Source organism: Nasonia vitripennis (genome assembly GCF_009193385.2).
Source record: "Nasonia vitripennis strain AsymCx chromosome 1 unlocalized genomic scaffold, Nvit_psr_1.1 chr1_random0009, whole genome shotgun sequence".
Taxonomy (NCBI): Eukaryota; Metazoa; Arthropoda; class Insecta; order Hymenoptera; family Pteromalidae; genus Nasonia; species Nasonia vitripennis.
In genome coordinates this window covers 35,808-52,810 of record NW_022279596.1, presented here as the reverse complement: position 1 = coordinate 52,810, position 17,003 = coordinate 35,808, and the positions used below count along the sequence as shown (strand labels likewise).

General features: G+C 34.0%; 1 protein-coding gene and 1 long non-coding RNA gene across 2 annotated transcripts; one reads left to right on the top strand and one right to left on the bottom strand.

The window, feature by feature from the left end:
- Positions 1–392: 392 nt before the first annotated feature.
- Positions 393–1,261, top strand: LOC116417820. Its single transcript, XR_004228066.1, has 3 exons — positions 393–509; positions 706–817; positions 910–1,261. It is a non-coding gene; the product is annotated as an uncharacterized LOC116417820 (long non-coding RNA).
- A 1,468-nt stretch (positions 1,262–2,729) lies between these two features.
- On the bottom strand, positions 2,730–3,388 carry LOC116417830 (uncharacterized protein DDB_G0277605-like). The gene is made up of 2 exons (XM_031932955.1): positions 3,339–3,388; positions 2,730–3,259 (listed from the first exon to the last, which is right to left on the bottom strand). Exon 2 carries the CDS (start codon positions 3,256–3,258, stop codon positions 2,788–2,790), a length of 471 nt encoding a protein of 156 aa, XP_031788815.1. The 5' UTR covers position 3,259; positions 3,339–3,388; the 3' UTR covers positions 2,730–2,787.
- Positions 3,389–17,003: the final 13,615 nt, after the last annotated feature.

Here is a 17,003-nt window from a genome sequence, read left to right as displayed (position 1 = left end):
AATTTTACTCGGGAACCTGGTTTATTTTTAGTGACTTTTGTTCCGTCCGTTCCGATATTCCAATAATATCCCTAAACGTGCCTACAGGCGCTGTGACGATAAAAGTAATGTAGAATATTACGGAAAATCGGTGTAATCTGGCCTGAATATAAGTGCATAAATCGTTTCCTCCTCACATGCGGATTATCGTCCAATAGTTGAAAGATGCCATTGAGCTGCATTATTATTGAAAAATATCGCCTAAACATCGCCGGCCACATAGGCCGATGGGTTATGTAGCATCAGCTGATTATTGTTTTCGTCGTGTAGCTTTGGCTCTGCAGTAATGACTGGACGTTATGGATCATCTCTGTTTCTCATCACGGTTTGCTGAATATTTAACATCAGATAAGTATTACTCTATCAACATTTTTACAATCTGTGTAAAATCGTTCCGGGTACTTTGTGTTTTTCTATTTTTTTTTCAGGATTTTAACGCTGCAAACACAGAGTCGGATGGACGCTTTAAGGTTAGAAATTAAACACTTTACTCAAAATTATGTCTTATTTACTATTTCTTTTATGAATTTCAACAATAGTATTATAACAAATTTGCTTAATCTTATCAGATTCAAGTTTTATAATGTTGTCGAACATACAGTAATGAAGCTATTTTACACATCACAGGAAATTTATCCACTATTATCTTTTTGCAAACTGTTTCAGCTAATCCATCACGTATTTCCCATGTATTTTCACTATGATTGAAAATAGTAAAATAATGGGCTAAACCTCCACTAACATTTGAACCGGTGAACGCAATAAGTCCTGATAACGAGTAATTAGCATCCCTTATTTTTATAACCTTGGGAATCTCTTGAATATTGCTCGCTGTATTTGATCTAATACATTTATTTTTTTATTTTTCAGATTTTCTACTACATCATCTCTGTAACAGTCTTCTGTGTCTATTATTAAATAGGAATTAATGTTATACGTCAAACTTGCATAGTTAGAACAATTTTGGTAATACACGTTTGTATTCTGTAAAGAATTTGTTATTTCTTTTTCCAAACAAGAGATACCATTTGTTATGATTGATAACAAATTAGGTACTATTACAGGTACAGTTTTTGATGATCTATATTGACAAAGATGACAATATATCTCTTGGGTGTTATTACAAGAAGATTCCGTAAGGATTGAAAACAAATTATTTACATTGTAGTTACAATTTAATTTCTTGGGCAATTCTTTTAATGTTTTAACTTGCAACATAACACGTATTCTCTCTCTCTCTCTCTCTGTAAAGGTAGTCAATGGAACATTTGTTAATAAGATAACATAACAGTATTTTAAAAACATTCAAGTTTTTACCTATATTTACTGAATTATATAATAAGTTCTACATTTCATTTTCTTTTTGTACCGTAAGAATAATAAGTTCAAATATGCTATCAAAAGGACAGGTATGGATAACTGAAATTAATACATCATTGTAATTTATGCGATCCGTCTTATTTCCATTTATCAGAAATGTGTGTTGAGATAAGTCTATAGCATTTATTTGAATTATACAAGATTCTACTGGTTAATTTTGAGTTTTAATAATAGTTTTACTTGAACTTTTAGTGATATTCGGTGTAGTAACTTTTTTTGTTGAATGTTTCTTATCTGTACTACTGTAGTTTTCTCAAGTTTTGAATTAATTAAAGTCTCTTGTTTATGCAATACAGGTAATAACTTTGATTGGAATTTACTATTTTCAACAATTTTACTTTCAGTCATTTCATGAAATGGTAGACTTTCGGAAGATTCTAAATTGGAGTTTATAATTTCTAAAATTTCACTGTTATGTAATTCTTCATTATAACTCATTTCCTGATCAATTACTTTAAGTGCCTATTTTTCACTTTTATGCAATTCTTCATTATAATTCAATTCATGATCGATTACTTCAAGTGCCTCATTTTCACTTTTATGCAATTCTTCTTTATGAGATACCGAGAGGTCTGACATTTGCATAAAACTTGATTCGTCATCTAAGGTTTCAAGTGTTTCATTTTCATCAATACAGAAATCATATTTTTCATTACCTAAACCCATCCAATTTTCATTTTGATGAAAATAACTTTCATTAAAATTTTTTTTCTCAGATTTTTTTAATGATTTTTGGCTAGATAATTCTATTCTTGCACTTCGAATTTCACTTTCTAGTTTTTTTAATTTTTTCATCCTTTTTAAAGCACTCTAATTCTTCCATCCATGTGAGTACACTTGTGATCGGTATATGAAATGTGCACTTTGGTAAACGATTAGAAACCAATAAATTTGAAAGAACAAGAAAACATTGCTGAAGATACTGCTCATAAGTAATTGATCCATTGAATGCATCACAAACAGCGGATAAAACTTTGTATATAGGAGGACAAATAATTTCTTCAGGTATCGATGCACCAGATCTTATCCATTCTGAGAAGAACAGATATAATTTATCAAAACTTTCTGAAAGCATTTGACAAAATGAAAACACTTGACTTGAATCAGAAGCTCCAACAATTGTACATAAATTTATCTTTCCACTCGTATTCTTTGAAATACTTTCATTAATACAATCTTCCAATACCAATAGTTCTAAATAGTTAATTTTTCTTAAAACTTATCTGTAAAACTGTATTTGTTCTGGACTCCACCACATACAGTAAAAATATACATAATTGATTTGACGTATACATTTTTTAAATTGCATATCTAGTCTTAATTGATGCAACATATCTAATACATTGAAGTATTTTTGATCAGTTTTTTCTACACTTTTTTTTCAGAGCTTTTTTCTTCACAGCTGTTTTGGTCTTCAGAGCTTTCATCTTCACAGCTGTTTTGATCTTCAGAGCTTTCTTCTTCACAGCTTTGATCTTCAGAGCTTTCGTTATTATAGCTGTCTTTGTTACATTGCTTCAATCTATATTTCTGATCATTATTTTTTAGATTATAATTTATATCATTCTGCTCATTTTCTTCTCTTTCATTGCAATTTGTTGCATTTTTTGCATTCTCGTTATCACGAAAATACTTTAGTAGGTTCGTTTTAACATTTTGTCTGTCTTGATGAACATATTCATATATGTTCCTTCTTTTAACGTCAAGTTTTTCACTAACTTGAGTCCAAATTGCATTTGACTCTGGTAATAAGTTTTCATTTTCATCAAATATTTCTTTAAACTTTTTCAGCTCTTCTAGCCTCACAGAATGCTGTACAGCTCGTTTACCAGCAGGCATCCTAATTTATTTAAAAAATTTAAGTTATTGTTATAAAAAAAGTTAAAATAAATAGAAATAGAAATCATTTCATTGTTTACCTAATTTATATAACCTCCTTACGTATCCTAAAACATATAAACTGTTGAAACATTCATTCAAGTGTCACTTATGTTTATTTCAGATTTTTAATGACTTTTTATGGCACTCATTATTAAATATGTGTAATGCAAATAATGTTTTTCGATATGACTCGAGCGGCCGAAAGCTCAGAGAACAGGAGCATTTTAAAAACAAGGCCGGTAACAGCTGTATCTTCCAGGATAACCAACAAAGAACAGATTTCGTGGAATAGCGCGACCAACCCAACCGTCGCTTTTTTCGTGAGAATTCGCCCATAAACTTGTAATCACAGTATAGACACAAGCTACGTCTTTTTTATAGTCAATATAAACAACTAGAATCAACTGCAGTTAAAAAGTATTTTATTGTTTGCATAAATATTAAGAATATTCAAACTTTGTTGACAATTATATATCCACCTTTGCGTTTGTATTATTCTTTTAAGATTTGTCAAATTGAGGTTATGTTCACATCTAATTCGAATAGTTTGTAACTATTATCCATTTTTTAATTCAGGATATTTGATAAAACTTGTATTAATGGAATATGATAGTGTTATTGCTAACTTGTTGAAAAATTACCATAATATGATGAATAATATATTCTAAACAATAATATAAATTATGTGATTTTTTTGCAGATCAATCGCATCTTGAGATATTAACTATCTTATAACTATTTGCTACTTAGATGAACAACTACACTTTTATAATGTTTGAAACGTCTTTTTTATTAAATTTTTTTTTTACATGGCATTTGGAACTCGAAAGTTCATCGCCTCATCTACGCAAGCCTTCCACGCTGCCCTATCTTGTGTCAACCCCACCCAAGATGCACCTCTCCGATCGACACCCACCCGTCCTATTTCTACTAGATCCGCTTTTACGTTGTCCTCCCATCTACGTCTAGGTCTACCTAGAGGTCGCGTTACCATCGGCCTGCCCTTCATGACATGCGCTGCCGTACGGTCGTCTCCCATTCTCGCTACGTGCCCTGCCCATCCCAATCTGCGCGATTTTATTATTCTGTTAATATTTGGTGATGCGTACAGATTGTGTAACTTATCATTGTGTAGTCTCCTCCATTCCCCGGTTTCCTCATCTTTCTGCGGCCCGTATATTTTTCGCAAGACTTTATTTTCAAATACCCTAAAACGGTTGTCCGCCTGCTTAGTGAGAGCCCACGTTTCGCACCCGTACAGAACCACCGGCAGTATTATTGTCCTGTATATTCTTATTTTAACGTTTTTAGACAACAGCCTCGACTTAAGTAAATTACTCATGGCGTAGAAGCAAGCATTACCCGAATGGAGTCTCTTATTTATTTCGACATTAATCTCGTTTCTATCATTTATGGTCGTACCCAGATACCTGAATTCGCTAACCTTTTCAAAAGTAAAATTCCCAACTCTGAGATCTTCCTCCCCTCTGCAGATGCCTAGCTTATCCACAATCATGTACTTTGTTTTTGATTCACTCACTTCTAACCCTGTATACTCCACCAATTTTTTTATTAAATACAATTGATAATTCACGGTATAGTACAAACAATGTTTCCATAGTATACATATGATTTATACACACTGATATAAATAAAATTGTTAAAATATATCTAATATTTTATGTCTTACAGCAATGCCTCGTTGCTCAGCAGTGTCGGTTGATCAAATTTTCGAGATCTTGCAAAAAAAAAATTGTTTTTGATAAAAAGAAAAAAAAGCTATAGACAATTGCTCAAAAATTGAATTTACAATTTCCTTTGATAAAATAGAATGGCAAAGGATTGAACCAATATTGCGAAAAGGAAAAAAGTACTGCCTGAAGGATGGTCACACGTTATAGTTCAGAAGATCTGCTCATGTGAGCAGATACCTTGTCCTTATAGTTTTGAGAAAGGATATGTAACTCGTAAAGATGATTCTATCAAGCTTATTGGATATTGCAAGGAATGTGGAAATTCTATGAGAGGAATTTGTCGTTACATGACATCTGCAGAAAACTATACATTCCAGATTAGCACACAAGACTCTAAATCTATTAGACATTTTACTAAAAGACCTCTATCCGGACCTTTAAGAGAGGAGTGTCAAAAGATTCTTATGCATGAAAAAGCGTTAAAATTCAAGAGGCATGAAGCTGAGAAAAATATCGCTTATGGAAATGTTGAAGGACCACTTGTTCACACAACTCCTGTGTTGCGAAAAGCAAGACAGGATGGTATTTTTAAAGCCTACGGTGTAAAATCTACTAAAAATATTGTTGATGCAATAATTTCAATGAAATTTGATTAAAAATGGTCTCCAATAATTAAACAAATTGGAGATTTTCCATTTAACGTTGTATTTTGGTCTCCTGAGCAGATGGATCTTTGGAACACTATTAACTCTAAAGAAGATGTCACTATATCTCTTGATGCAGCTGGACGTTTTGTGAAAAAAATAAGGATTGGAAGTGAAGTTTCGTCACATATATTTTTATATATTATAAGTGCATCAATTGGTGGAAAAATTTATCCAGTTTTTCAATTTTTATCTGAATATCATGCAGCAATTTTTTTAAAAGATTGCTTGAGCTTATGGCTTGAATCCGGTGCCTCAAAACCTCAGCAACTAGTAACAGATCGATCGAGTGCTCTTCAAAATGCTGTATGCCTAGCCTTCAATAATTGTTCATACAAAGAATATTTGTTAGCATGTCATAACAAAGTTTTAGGATTAAGAGATGATTTGCCAAAATGTTTTGATAAATACTCACCGAACATTAAAAATTTTTACTTGAGAATTCTTTCATATCTAAGTACGTCAACATCTTATCAAGATTTTATGAAAGTAGTAAAACTAGTTTTCATTGTCTGCTTAAGTCCTGGAATTGGAGGTGATTCATGTGAAGTGGCTCGAAGTTCTTCATATTTGTTTAGTGTTATAAAAACTCATGAATGTAAGTATTGCGAAGAGTCATGTACCTGTGATTTCTGTAATGAAAAGAAATTAAATGACGATGAATTGTCGGAGGAAGATGATCTTAACAGCATTGAAACTGAAATAGAGAACTTAAGATTAAGTGCGATGAAGTATATTGCTGAAACCAATAAAAATGATTTTTATTGTCCTGATCTGGTTAAGAATTTCAAAGATTTATGTTCTGAGTATCCCACGTGGACAAACATATTGACAGAGTCTTACAGCTCTAAGATTACCGTAGCTTCATCAGGTCGTTCAGAATCATTATTCAGCGATATGAGACATATAACAAATATACGTAGACCTATTTCAGGTCATTTATTTATAGCAATGTATTGCGTTTTTCTTGATGGTTCAATGAAACTTGAAAAAGCGTACCTTGTAAATGAAAAATTAATGTCTCCAACCATTAGAAAATCTTTGAATAGTTCCAAGCTTGCAGGATGTACTGATCTTGACAACTCTATAACTCAAAGTAACGTTACGAAGAAAAGAGGAAAATATTTAGAACCATGCTCCGACATTCAAATTCAATATAGTCAATCTAAAATAAAATCATCTAAAGATATTATTGTGAATGGTATTTTGCGAAGACCTATTGAACATAACAAAATTGTATACGCGTATACAAGTTCCTGCTTATTTGACAGTATAATGGAACTATGCATTTCAGCATATGGAAGTTACGCTTCTTATGAAAGTATTGTTAATGATACTTGCCAAAATAAATCATGTTTTGGAGCAGTGATGATAGAATACTTATTAACAGGAAAACAAAAAGTATTTTATAAAAACGATTTGATTTATTTTTCAAATATTTTGATGTAAAACATGGTATTTTGTATTACAAAAAATCTATTGGTCATCTAATTCAGCAATTTTTTAATGAATGCACAACAGATGTTTTTTATGTGCTATTGCAACCAAAAACAATATCAGAAATACTAAATCTGAACAAACTTGATTGTTACATACAGGAATATACTTTAGATACACATTTATCAAAGTATATTTTTATTGATATGCAAAATTTTTCTGAAAGTCAAACCTTTAATATATTAAACATGCCTGAAAAACTAATGATACACAAAAAAATTTTGATGTTAGTTGGCGTAATAGCTTATAGTGCATCAAAATTTAGCACTTTAGTACATTATACGACTTATTGTAGATCTGTTAAGAATAATTGGTATTTGAAAGATGATCTGGCAAAAACAACTCAATACCTAAAAAAAAAGTATACACACATTAAAAATAGCTATTGTAATGTACGTAGAAATTTGATAACATGTTATATGAAAAAAAGTTGCGTACTACGTTAAAAGTTAGTTAATTATTCTTCTTGCAAAAACACAGTTGATAAGAGTACAATTGGTAATCTGAAAATGTATAAATAAATTAAATAGTAAAAGAAGACATGATTTTGAGTAAAATGTTTATTTTCTAACCTTAAAGCGTCCTTCCGAAACTGTGTTTGCAGCGTCAAAATCCTGGAAGAAAAATAGAAAAACACAAAGTACCCGGAACGATTTTACACAGATTGTAAAAATGTTGATAGAGTAATACTTATCTGATGTTAAATATTCAGCAAACCGTGATGAGAAACAGAGATGATCCAGAACGTCCAGTCATTACTGCAGAGCCAAAGCTACACGACGAAAACAATAATCAGCTGATGCTACATAACCCATCGGCCTATGTGGCCGGCGATGTTTAGGCGATATTTTTCAATAATAATGCAGCTCAATGGCATCTTTCAACTATTGGACGATAATCCGCATGTGAGGAGGAAACGATTTATGCACTTATATTCAGACCAGATTACACCGATTTTCCGTAATATTCTACATTACTTTTATCGCCACAGCGCCTGTAGGCACGTTTAGGGATATTATTGGAATATCGGAACGGACGGAACAAAAGTCACTAAAAATAAACCAGGTTCCCGAGTAAAATTTATGATATGATTTTTTAAATTATTTTAATTAATAATTCATATAATAATGATTCCTACGTAATCCGCAAATGAGGAGGAATCGAATTCAATAAAAAATTTATGTCAAAATGTCGTTTTTTGAGGTAATAGCATCAAGTATAGTTTTAGCGCCGCGCCTGAATCGGCGATTTTCTTTTTACATTTATTGAAAAACGGAAAATCCGCAAGTGAAAATTTGAGTGGAGATTATTTCCGCAAGTGAGGAGGAATCGTTTTCCGTAAGGTAAGTTGATAAATAATAATATTTATTTATTCCGGGCGCTAACTTCACAAGTCTGGCCTCACTCGCGAGCGCGCGAAGGGCCGGCGCGCGCTGATTCCTGTTAGGACTGCCTAGCGCTTCGCACGTTTGGCTTCCTTTACGCTTTTCGATTTTTTTTTCTTTGTACGGTGAGCCAGTGACTTGTTCTTCTCAGAGCTATCACTATTCACCTCGTTCTGCGCCGTGTTTGTTGTGTTTAGCGGAAAATTCGCGATCGCGTCGTTCGCGTGTGTGTATTTGTGCGCGTGTGTGAGTGTGCCTCGAGGCGATAGTCTTAAGGTTTGTTGGCGAAGGTGTCCACGTGTTGTACGTGAATTCTTCGGGGCGAGCGAACAGCGGCAACACCCCTTGTTGCCCTCGTGCTAAGCGTCTGACTCCCCGAGACGTCGGGGCGCGCTTGGTGCACGGTTTCGCACCATCCTTTCGCTCCCCAGGCCCGGCTTCCGGACCTCCAGGACCAGGACGGAAGCAGCGGCGGACTACGACGAGGCCTGCTCAACGCCCTCTTCAGCGGCGGTTTTTGCTTTCGTCTTTGCGTTAAGAGAGCTCTCTCTGCGTGCGGAAAAGGTACCTCGCGTCTTTGCGTTTTGCGTGTGTTCTTTCACATGAGTTTTTTTCTCTTTTAGAATCACTGTTCTCTTTCTTTTATTTGTATAGTTTCCTTTTCCTTATTTTCAATAAAGCTTACACTTGCTGAGGTTTTTCCCTCTAAACCGTGAGGGTTTTTACGCCAAAGCAAGTGCTTTTTGTGTACCGCGAAATCGTGTGTGTTAATTAAAAAGAATCCTTCACTCACTCAACCCTTTCCTTTTGTCGGAACTCACTCTGAGTTCTTTCACACGTTCTAAGATTATTATTCAACGATCAAAAGAAATTTCTCAATAGAATTTTAAAAGAAATCATTGATGAAAATTATATATATAAAGGCGTAAATGAAAATAAGTGGAGCGAGAGTAAAGCTGAAAATGAATGTAAAGAAAATATAACTCATCAGAGTAATAAACAAATCAGTGTAAATGAGAGCATGGAACAAGAGGCAGAAAATTTTGAAAAAAATGAAATAGCGATAGAAAATACTTTTTATGATGATGTGAAAACAGTCCTGAATACAATAACTAAAGAATATGAAGTCAGTAATGATAATCAGGCGGAAATAATAAACGAAAGTAACAAAGAGAAAAACAAGCCAGAAAATTTTAGAGAATTTTTGGAAACCGATAATAAGAATATTGAAAATTTTATATATAACATTAACGTAGGATTGCAAGAGAAGCAAAACTCGCAAGAAATCAGTGCAAAAGCAAAAGAATGTGATTTTAACGACATATTAACAACAATGAAGGAAACTGGAGAAGAATTGTCAAAAGCCGAAGAAAAATTGATGTTTGATGGAAAAGAATATCAATATATATCATTCGATATTGACTATATTCCTGAGGAGCTCAATTAGTGGACGAACTGGGCATAAGGGAGAGTTTAATTTTAAGTATAGAAGCAATCGATGCATTTGAGAAAATTAAACAAGGCAAACTCAAGAAGCCAGGAAATAGGCAGGAAGTATTATGAAAGAAATTACAGATAAAAAATGGTGATAAAAGGAATCAAGAAAGAATTAAACGAATCACAAATAAATATCCAGATGTGTTCTGGATCGAAGGAGATGAATTAGGAACGTGTAACGTAGAACAACATGAAATACATTTAACAACAGATAATAGTACATTACGATACGTGTGACTTAAATGGTTCTTTTTTACACGGCGCAGTTAGCACCCGAGCGTAGCGAGGGCGCTAAGCGCCGTGTAAAACTGAACTATTTAAGTCAAGAGTATCGTATAAAATGTTATAGCACAAACTGCTAAAATCCGCAAGTCTCGCCTATTCGTAACTAAAGTTGTGACGGCAGGACCAGCCCGGGGATAACAGAACAGCAACAGATAACTTGCCTGGCGTAGGCAAGTTACCGACCGAGTGGCTCTAGTAGCCAAATGTAAATAGTCTACCTATGCGCGGGTAGATGGCGTACGCGCATGTAACACAGGAGACAGGGAGCAACTCGGTTATATAAGGAGCCCCGGAGCCAACAGCAGAGCATATTAATGATCTGGCTCTCAACTGAGTAACGTGCGAATAGTAGTACTCGCTGTTTGCTCCGGTCTCCACCATACCTAGTAGTCTATGAGTCCCAGGCTCTCGAAGAGTATGCATGCAGTCCACTCCATCTCCTGTAGACTGAGATCCAGTATCGCTTATGAATAATTATCAAAGGAATAAATAAATAACTCTTAACAATATATAAATAGTTTAAACCCTTTATTAGTATATCCACTCCCACTCCCCCATCAGTTGTGTCATCGGTGCAGGATGGTAGTACCCTGTTCGTAGGTGGCGTATCTGGTCATAGATTCATGGTGAGATAGTAGTACCTCACACATCAATCTAATAGCTGCGTGGTTTACCTAAGTGTGCGGGGCGTGCGTAGTGGATAGACCCTACTCACCTCCTTCAACACACGAGCAGCTCTCCTCTGGTGGGTCTCCTACTTCAGATGATAGGGAAGGCTTTCGTCGCACGAGGGTAGCGAGTGTGATAAACACGGTGCAAAAAAGGACTACTTTAGTCACAGATAGGCGTGACTTAACAGCGGATTTTAGCCACACTGTGCTATAAACCTATTTATGTAAAGCAGTTTCCATTAGAGCACAAAAAGAAAGGGATTGCCATCAGTGAAAGAAAGAAATTAGTCATAAATACAGCAATCCGAAATACAAAAAGCCCATTCAATGCACCGGCATTAGTCGTACCAAAGAAAGAACTTGTAACGGGAGAGAAGAGATACACAGTGCCGGATCAAGGGGGGGGGGGGGGGGGGGCTTTAGGGGCTGCAGCCCCGGGCCCCGGTCTTGCAAGGGGCCCCTCAAACCGAAAATTTTCAATACCAAATTTTCCAAAATAAATTTTAAAAACTAAATAACCCACACACAGAGATTTCAGAATTGAAAAAAATTTAAACAAAAATTTGTAAACAGTCATGTAAGTAATTACTGCAAAAGTAAAAATAATCTCATTGTATGAATGCAATAATGCACTCAATACAAATTTCATCAGAAAGAAATAGACAGTCAAATTTTCAAACATTGCCGCGTATGAGCCGATCTCGCTTGTGATTGGTCAACGTCCCTGTGTTAGCGCACGTGTGTGCCTCATAAGCTCCCCCCTCTCTCTCTGTCTCTCTCTCTTTTTCATGTGCATACAGGCTCGCGCGCTACACGCGGTGGCAGCGACTTTTTGCACACGCGGTTGCTCCTGTCAAAACAAGTTCGAGTGTTTCGAGACGTATGATCATAGATTATAATTCGTTCGCTATAAAATAATAGTAGCAATACTTTTATATACTTGAAAGATATAATTCACAAATGCTTCAACATGTCAAGGAAGTATGCTAGTGGTAATGTGAAAAGGAAATTAAAAGCAGATAGAGAGAATTTTGAAAAGAAGCTGCCTAAATTATCAAATTTTTTTCCTTCAACGAGTACTGCGGATGATGCTCCTCCGATTACTGAAGAAAGCAGTGTTGGTACTGTTGATCTTTCTGAAAGTGAAGTGTTAAACAGAGATGAAGATGTTTCCAACGTGAGTGAAAGAAACAAAGAAACAAATGATATGACAGTGCAATCAAGATTGCATTGTTCTAATTTACTTCAGGATTCAACGAAATCAGGTATGCATATCAATCAATCAAAAATAGCTTTTTCCAACTGATCCAATCTAATTTAATGAATTCTATGTCTTGGATATTTTTATTTTTAATGTATTTTCTCATAAATTTCATACATACATATGCATCGCGATCCGATATTAATTGTAGGTGCTGATTTAAGATATTCACATTCACATCAGTGTAAATTTAGCTCTGAACATAATACCACAATTATTGCAATTACCTCAAAATAGAAAACTACAAATAAAGATGACTCATTCCCTGCAGATACAAACGAAAGTGAAGTTGTAGACATGGACGAATCTGTAATATTGGAAGACAATCCAAAGACAGGTAATACTTTGTATTTTAAGTAATATTTCATAATTATATACTAGACATTTCGAAAAACATTCAATTAACTTTTAAAAAATTTTAAATATTTTGATAAATCCATTTAACATTTATAAAATTATAATAAACATCATCTATTATACTATTTATAAAAGTAATGTTATCATTGTAGATACTGTAAAACAGGATCCAGCTCTTTGGCCATTAAATTTCACAGATGCAGAAAGATCTAAATACTGCGAGAAAGACTCGACATTTTTTCAAAATAAAAATTCGGATTTCAAAAATTCTGTAAGAAAATGTAAAAATCAAAATAGATTTTTCAATCCCAAGCATTTTACGAGGGCATTAAATAATGGCGAAAAATGCGAAAGAAAATGGCTCTTATATTCTGAATCGACCGGAAATGTGTTATGCTATACTTGTAAGCTTTTTGGCGTGTATCATGAGAACTCATTTGTCACAGGATTTTCGAATTGGAAAAAAACAAATCTATCAATTAGTGCTCATGAGAATAGCAGCGAGAATAAACAAAATATGATGAAATGGATTGAGCGCATGAGAGCAACGGAGAGAATAGATATTAATTTAATGACTGTTATGGAAAGTGAAATAAAACACTGGACTAAAATTTTAAAAAGAGTAGTGGCAGTTATAAAATTTATTTCTGAGCGAGGTCTTGCATTTCGTGGTACACACGAAGCTATAGGCTCTCCAGATAATGGAAATTATCTTGGAATTTTAGAATTAATATCTGATTTTGATCCGTTCTTGAAAGAGCATATAATTTTATGCGCAAATAAAGGTCGGGGAACGGTTTCGTATTTGTCTAAGACTATCTGCGAAGAATTGATAACTATAATGTCAGAAGCTGTTAAAAAGCAAATAATCAGTGAAATAAAACGAGCAAAATATTGGGGACTAGTAGTCGATTCTACCCCTGACATTTCGCACATAGATCAGTTATCTGTAATTTTTAGATACTATTATAATGTATATGAACGATTTTTTTGCTTCCTGCCCATAACCAGTCACACAGGCGAATCGCTTAGTACAAAAATATTGCAATTACTTGAAGACGTCGAAATCAACATAAGTAATTGCCGAGCGCAGACTTATGATAATACCAGTAACATGTCCGGCAAATATTCGGGATTGCAGGCACGAATAAAAGAAGTGTGTGATCTGGCTGTCTACGTACCTTGTGTTGGACATTCTCTGAATTTGGTTGGTGACAATAGTGTAAGCGAATGTATTGATGCGGTGAATTTTTTTGGTATACTTCAGCGACTTTACAGTTTCTTTGTTGCATCGACACATAGGTGGAATATTCTAGTTAAAAATAAAGGTGCTAAAGTAACTAATTTGTCAGCTACAAGATGGTCCTGTCGAGTAGATGCAGTAAATGATGCGGTGAAGGATTATAATGGAATCCACAATGCTCTTTTAGAATTAGAAAATGGCGATAATCAAAAAGCGGATACTCGACACGAAGCTGCGTCATTAAGAAAAAATATGACAAAATTGGAATTCGCATGCATGGCTGTGTTTTGGCATCGGGTTCTAAATCAATTGCATAGAACTAGTAAATATTTACAAAAAGTTGAATTGGATTTAAATACAGCTAATAATATGTTACAATCGTTGGTCACATATGTGCAAGAATTGCGCGAAGATTTTGCAATTATAGAATGTAAAGCAAAAGAATTGAGTCCTTTTGTCACTCAGGCATACTCTGATTCAGGAAAACGAAAAATTACTCAAAGGCTTGCGGATTCTCAAACACAAACACAGAATTTGGAAGGTACTGATAAATTTCGCATTTGCACTTACTATGTGATTATAGATAAACTGATTGCAGAATTAAAAAAACGAAGTTCGGCTTATGAATCTTTTATAAAATTATTTGGTTTTCTAGCTGATCTTAAAAGCATGCAAAAAAGTGATTTGCAAAAGAGTGCTGAAAATTTAGTAGAAGTATATAAAAAAGATTTAGAAAATACTTTCGTATTAGAATTGGAGCAATTTGTTACGCTATTGAAAGAACAATCTTTGTGTGAAGACAGCACGGGTGATTCCTTGTGCCCCTTAAAGGTTTTAAATTAGATGGTAGATAAAAACATAATAGACATTTTTCCAAATGTTTTTATCGCATATCGTTTGTTTGTAACGGCGCCAATTGCGAACTGTGAGTCGGAAAGATCGTTTTCTGTTTTAAAGCGAATTAAAAATATGTACAGATCTACGATGGGACAAGAACGATTATCATCCTTGGTAACATTGTCCATCGAATCCGAGATAATGCGAACGCTTGATTTTGACTCTCTTATAAACGATTTTGCCACGACGAAAGTCAGAAAGCGCTCCTTCGTAAATAAGAAATAAATATGAAATAATAATTTAAACAAGATTATAGTAATTTTATTTTTTTACTCTTATTCCTGGAGTATAAGAGGAATATACAGAAATTCCTATTTATTTGTGGCGAGTCGCAAACTGTACGTTTCAGATTTCCAACTCGTTTTGCGCGGGGTAGGTGGGTTTATGAAAATTCGTTAATAATAACCCAACAACCTTAATCAAAAGGGGCCCCCTTTTGATCGCAGCCCCAGGCCCTCCAAAACCTTAATCCGGCCCTGGAGATACAGGTTAGTGATTGACTACAGGGCACTAAATGAGGTCACTACAGCGGACCCATATTTACTTCCAAATATTAACGAAATTTTAGATCTCATAGTAAACAAGAAATATTTCAATGTTTTAGACTTAAAATCACGATTTCATCAAGTAAAAATGAGACCTTCAGATATTAGTCTTGGAGCCAGGGGGGTTTTCGTGGCCGACGGAGGTCCAGTCAGACACCAAAGATTTCTAAGTGTATTTTGGCCCGCTGATCACGAATTTCGAGGGTGTTTTGCATGAACGTGTAAATTAAAAAAGTTATTAACAATTTAATTGTTTAAAACGCTGTAACAAGAAGACATAATACAAAAATTATAATCTAACGTTGAATATACCTTTTATTTTCACGTAGAAATAGTCTCAAATTTGCAGAAATCAAAAAAATTAATTACAAGTCGAGTTATTGCAAAATTAGTGAATATTACTTGCATAATTCACCTTTTCCGTCACTATTTACCGCATAACTTCGGTTCTATTCCAAATTTTTCAACTCAACACCTCTTATTTTGAGCATCAAACATTTCTTTATCGATATCTTAACAAATATTTATAATAAACATTACGGGAAAAAAATTATAACGCAAAATATTTAAAAAAAAATCGTATTTTTTTTGTTTATAACCGATTTTGACCATCTTTTTTTATCAATGAATAATAAAAATAGTGCAGAAGTATTCCTTATTTAAAAAAGAATAATTTCATGTACCGTAAAGTTTAATTATCAACATTAATCCGCCTGAAAAATGTCCGCCAAGAGGCGTTGATGCGGCGGCGCAAGAAACTGCACGAAGAGATACGAAGCTCATAACGGTAAGTCCCTTGACATGATAATCTGTGGATTCGCATTGTGACTCTTCTTTAGGTAACACATTTAATTTATTTACAAAGTTTTGTCAATAAATTAATTTCATACATGTCAAATGTCATGAATCTCAAAGAAATAAGCTGAAAAAAATAAAAACTAAAGAACCTATGATTATCACTAATACGCCATTAAAAACATTCGATAAAATTTCTATAGTTGGACCGGTAAATGTAACTAAAAATAACAAATATATTTTATCTATACAAGATCAATCAACAAAATTTATAGTAATTGTATCTTTGCCTGATCAAACGGCGGAATCAGTAGCAGATGCTCTAATAAAAAAAATTCATATGCATTTTCGGATCACCTAAACTTGTACTCACGGATAGAGGAGCAAATTTTACAAGCAAATAAATAAAATAAATAGCTCGAAGATTTAAATTTAAGAAAGTAGAAACCACGGCATTTTCACCTCAGTCTAACGGCTCGTTAGAAAGAGCACATCATCCGCTATGCGAATATCTAAAGAACATTTCTTCAAAGAAAATGAAGTGGGACGAATTACTTGAATTCGCTCAATTTAATTATAATACTAGTGGCCACACTAGTCATAGATTCACACCGCTTGAACTAGTTTTTGGTTATCCAGCTAGACTTACATCTAGCGAACCATTAAATAAAAACGAACAATTACCTACTTTTAATGGTTATTTGGAAAATTTAGTAGCGAAATTACAAGAAATTACAGTGATTGCTAGAGAAAATTTGATCAATTCAAAAATGAAATCAAAAGAATATTATGATCGGTACGTAAATCCAATAGAACTAAAAATTGGCGAAAAAGTATGGCTAATCAAAGAACCAAAACCAGGTAAATTCGAA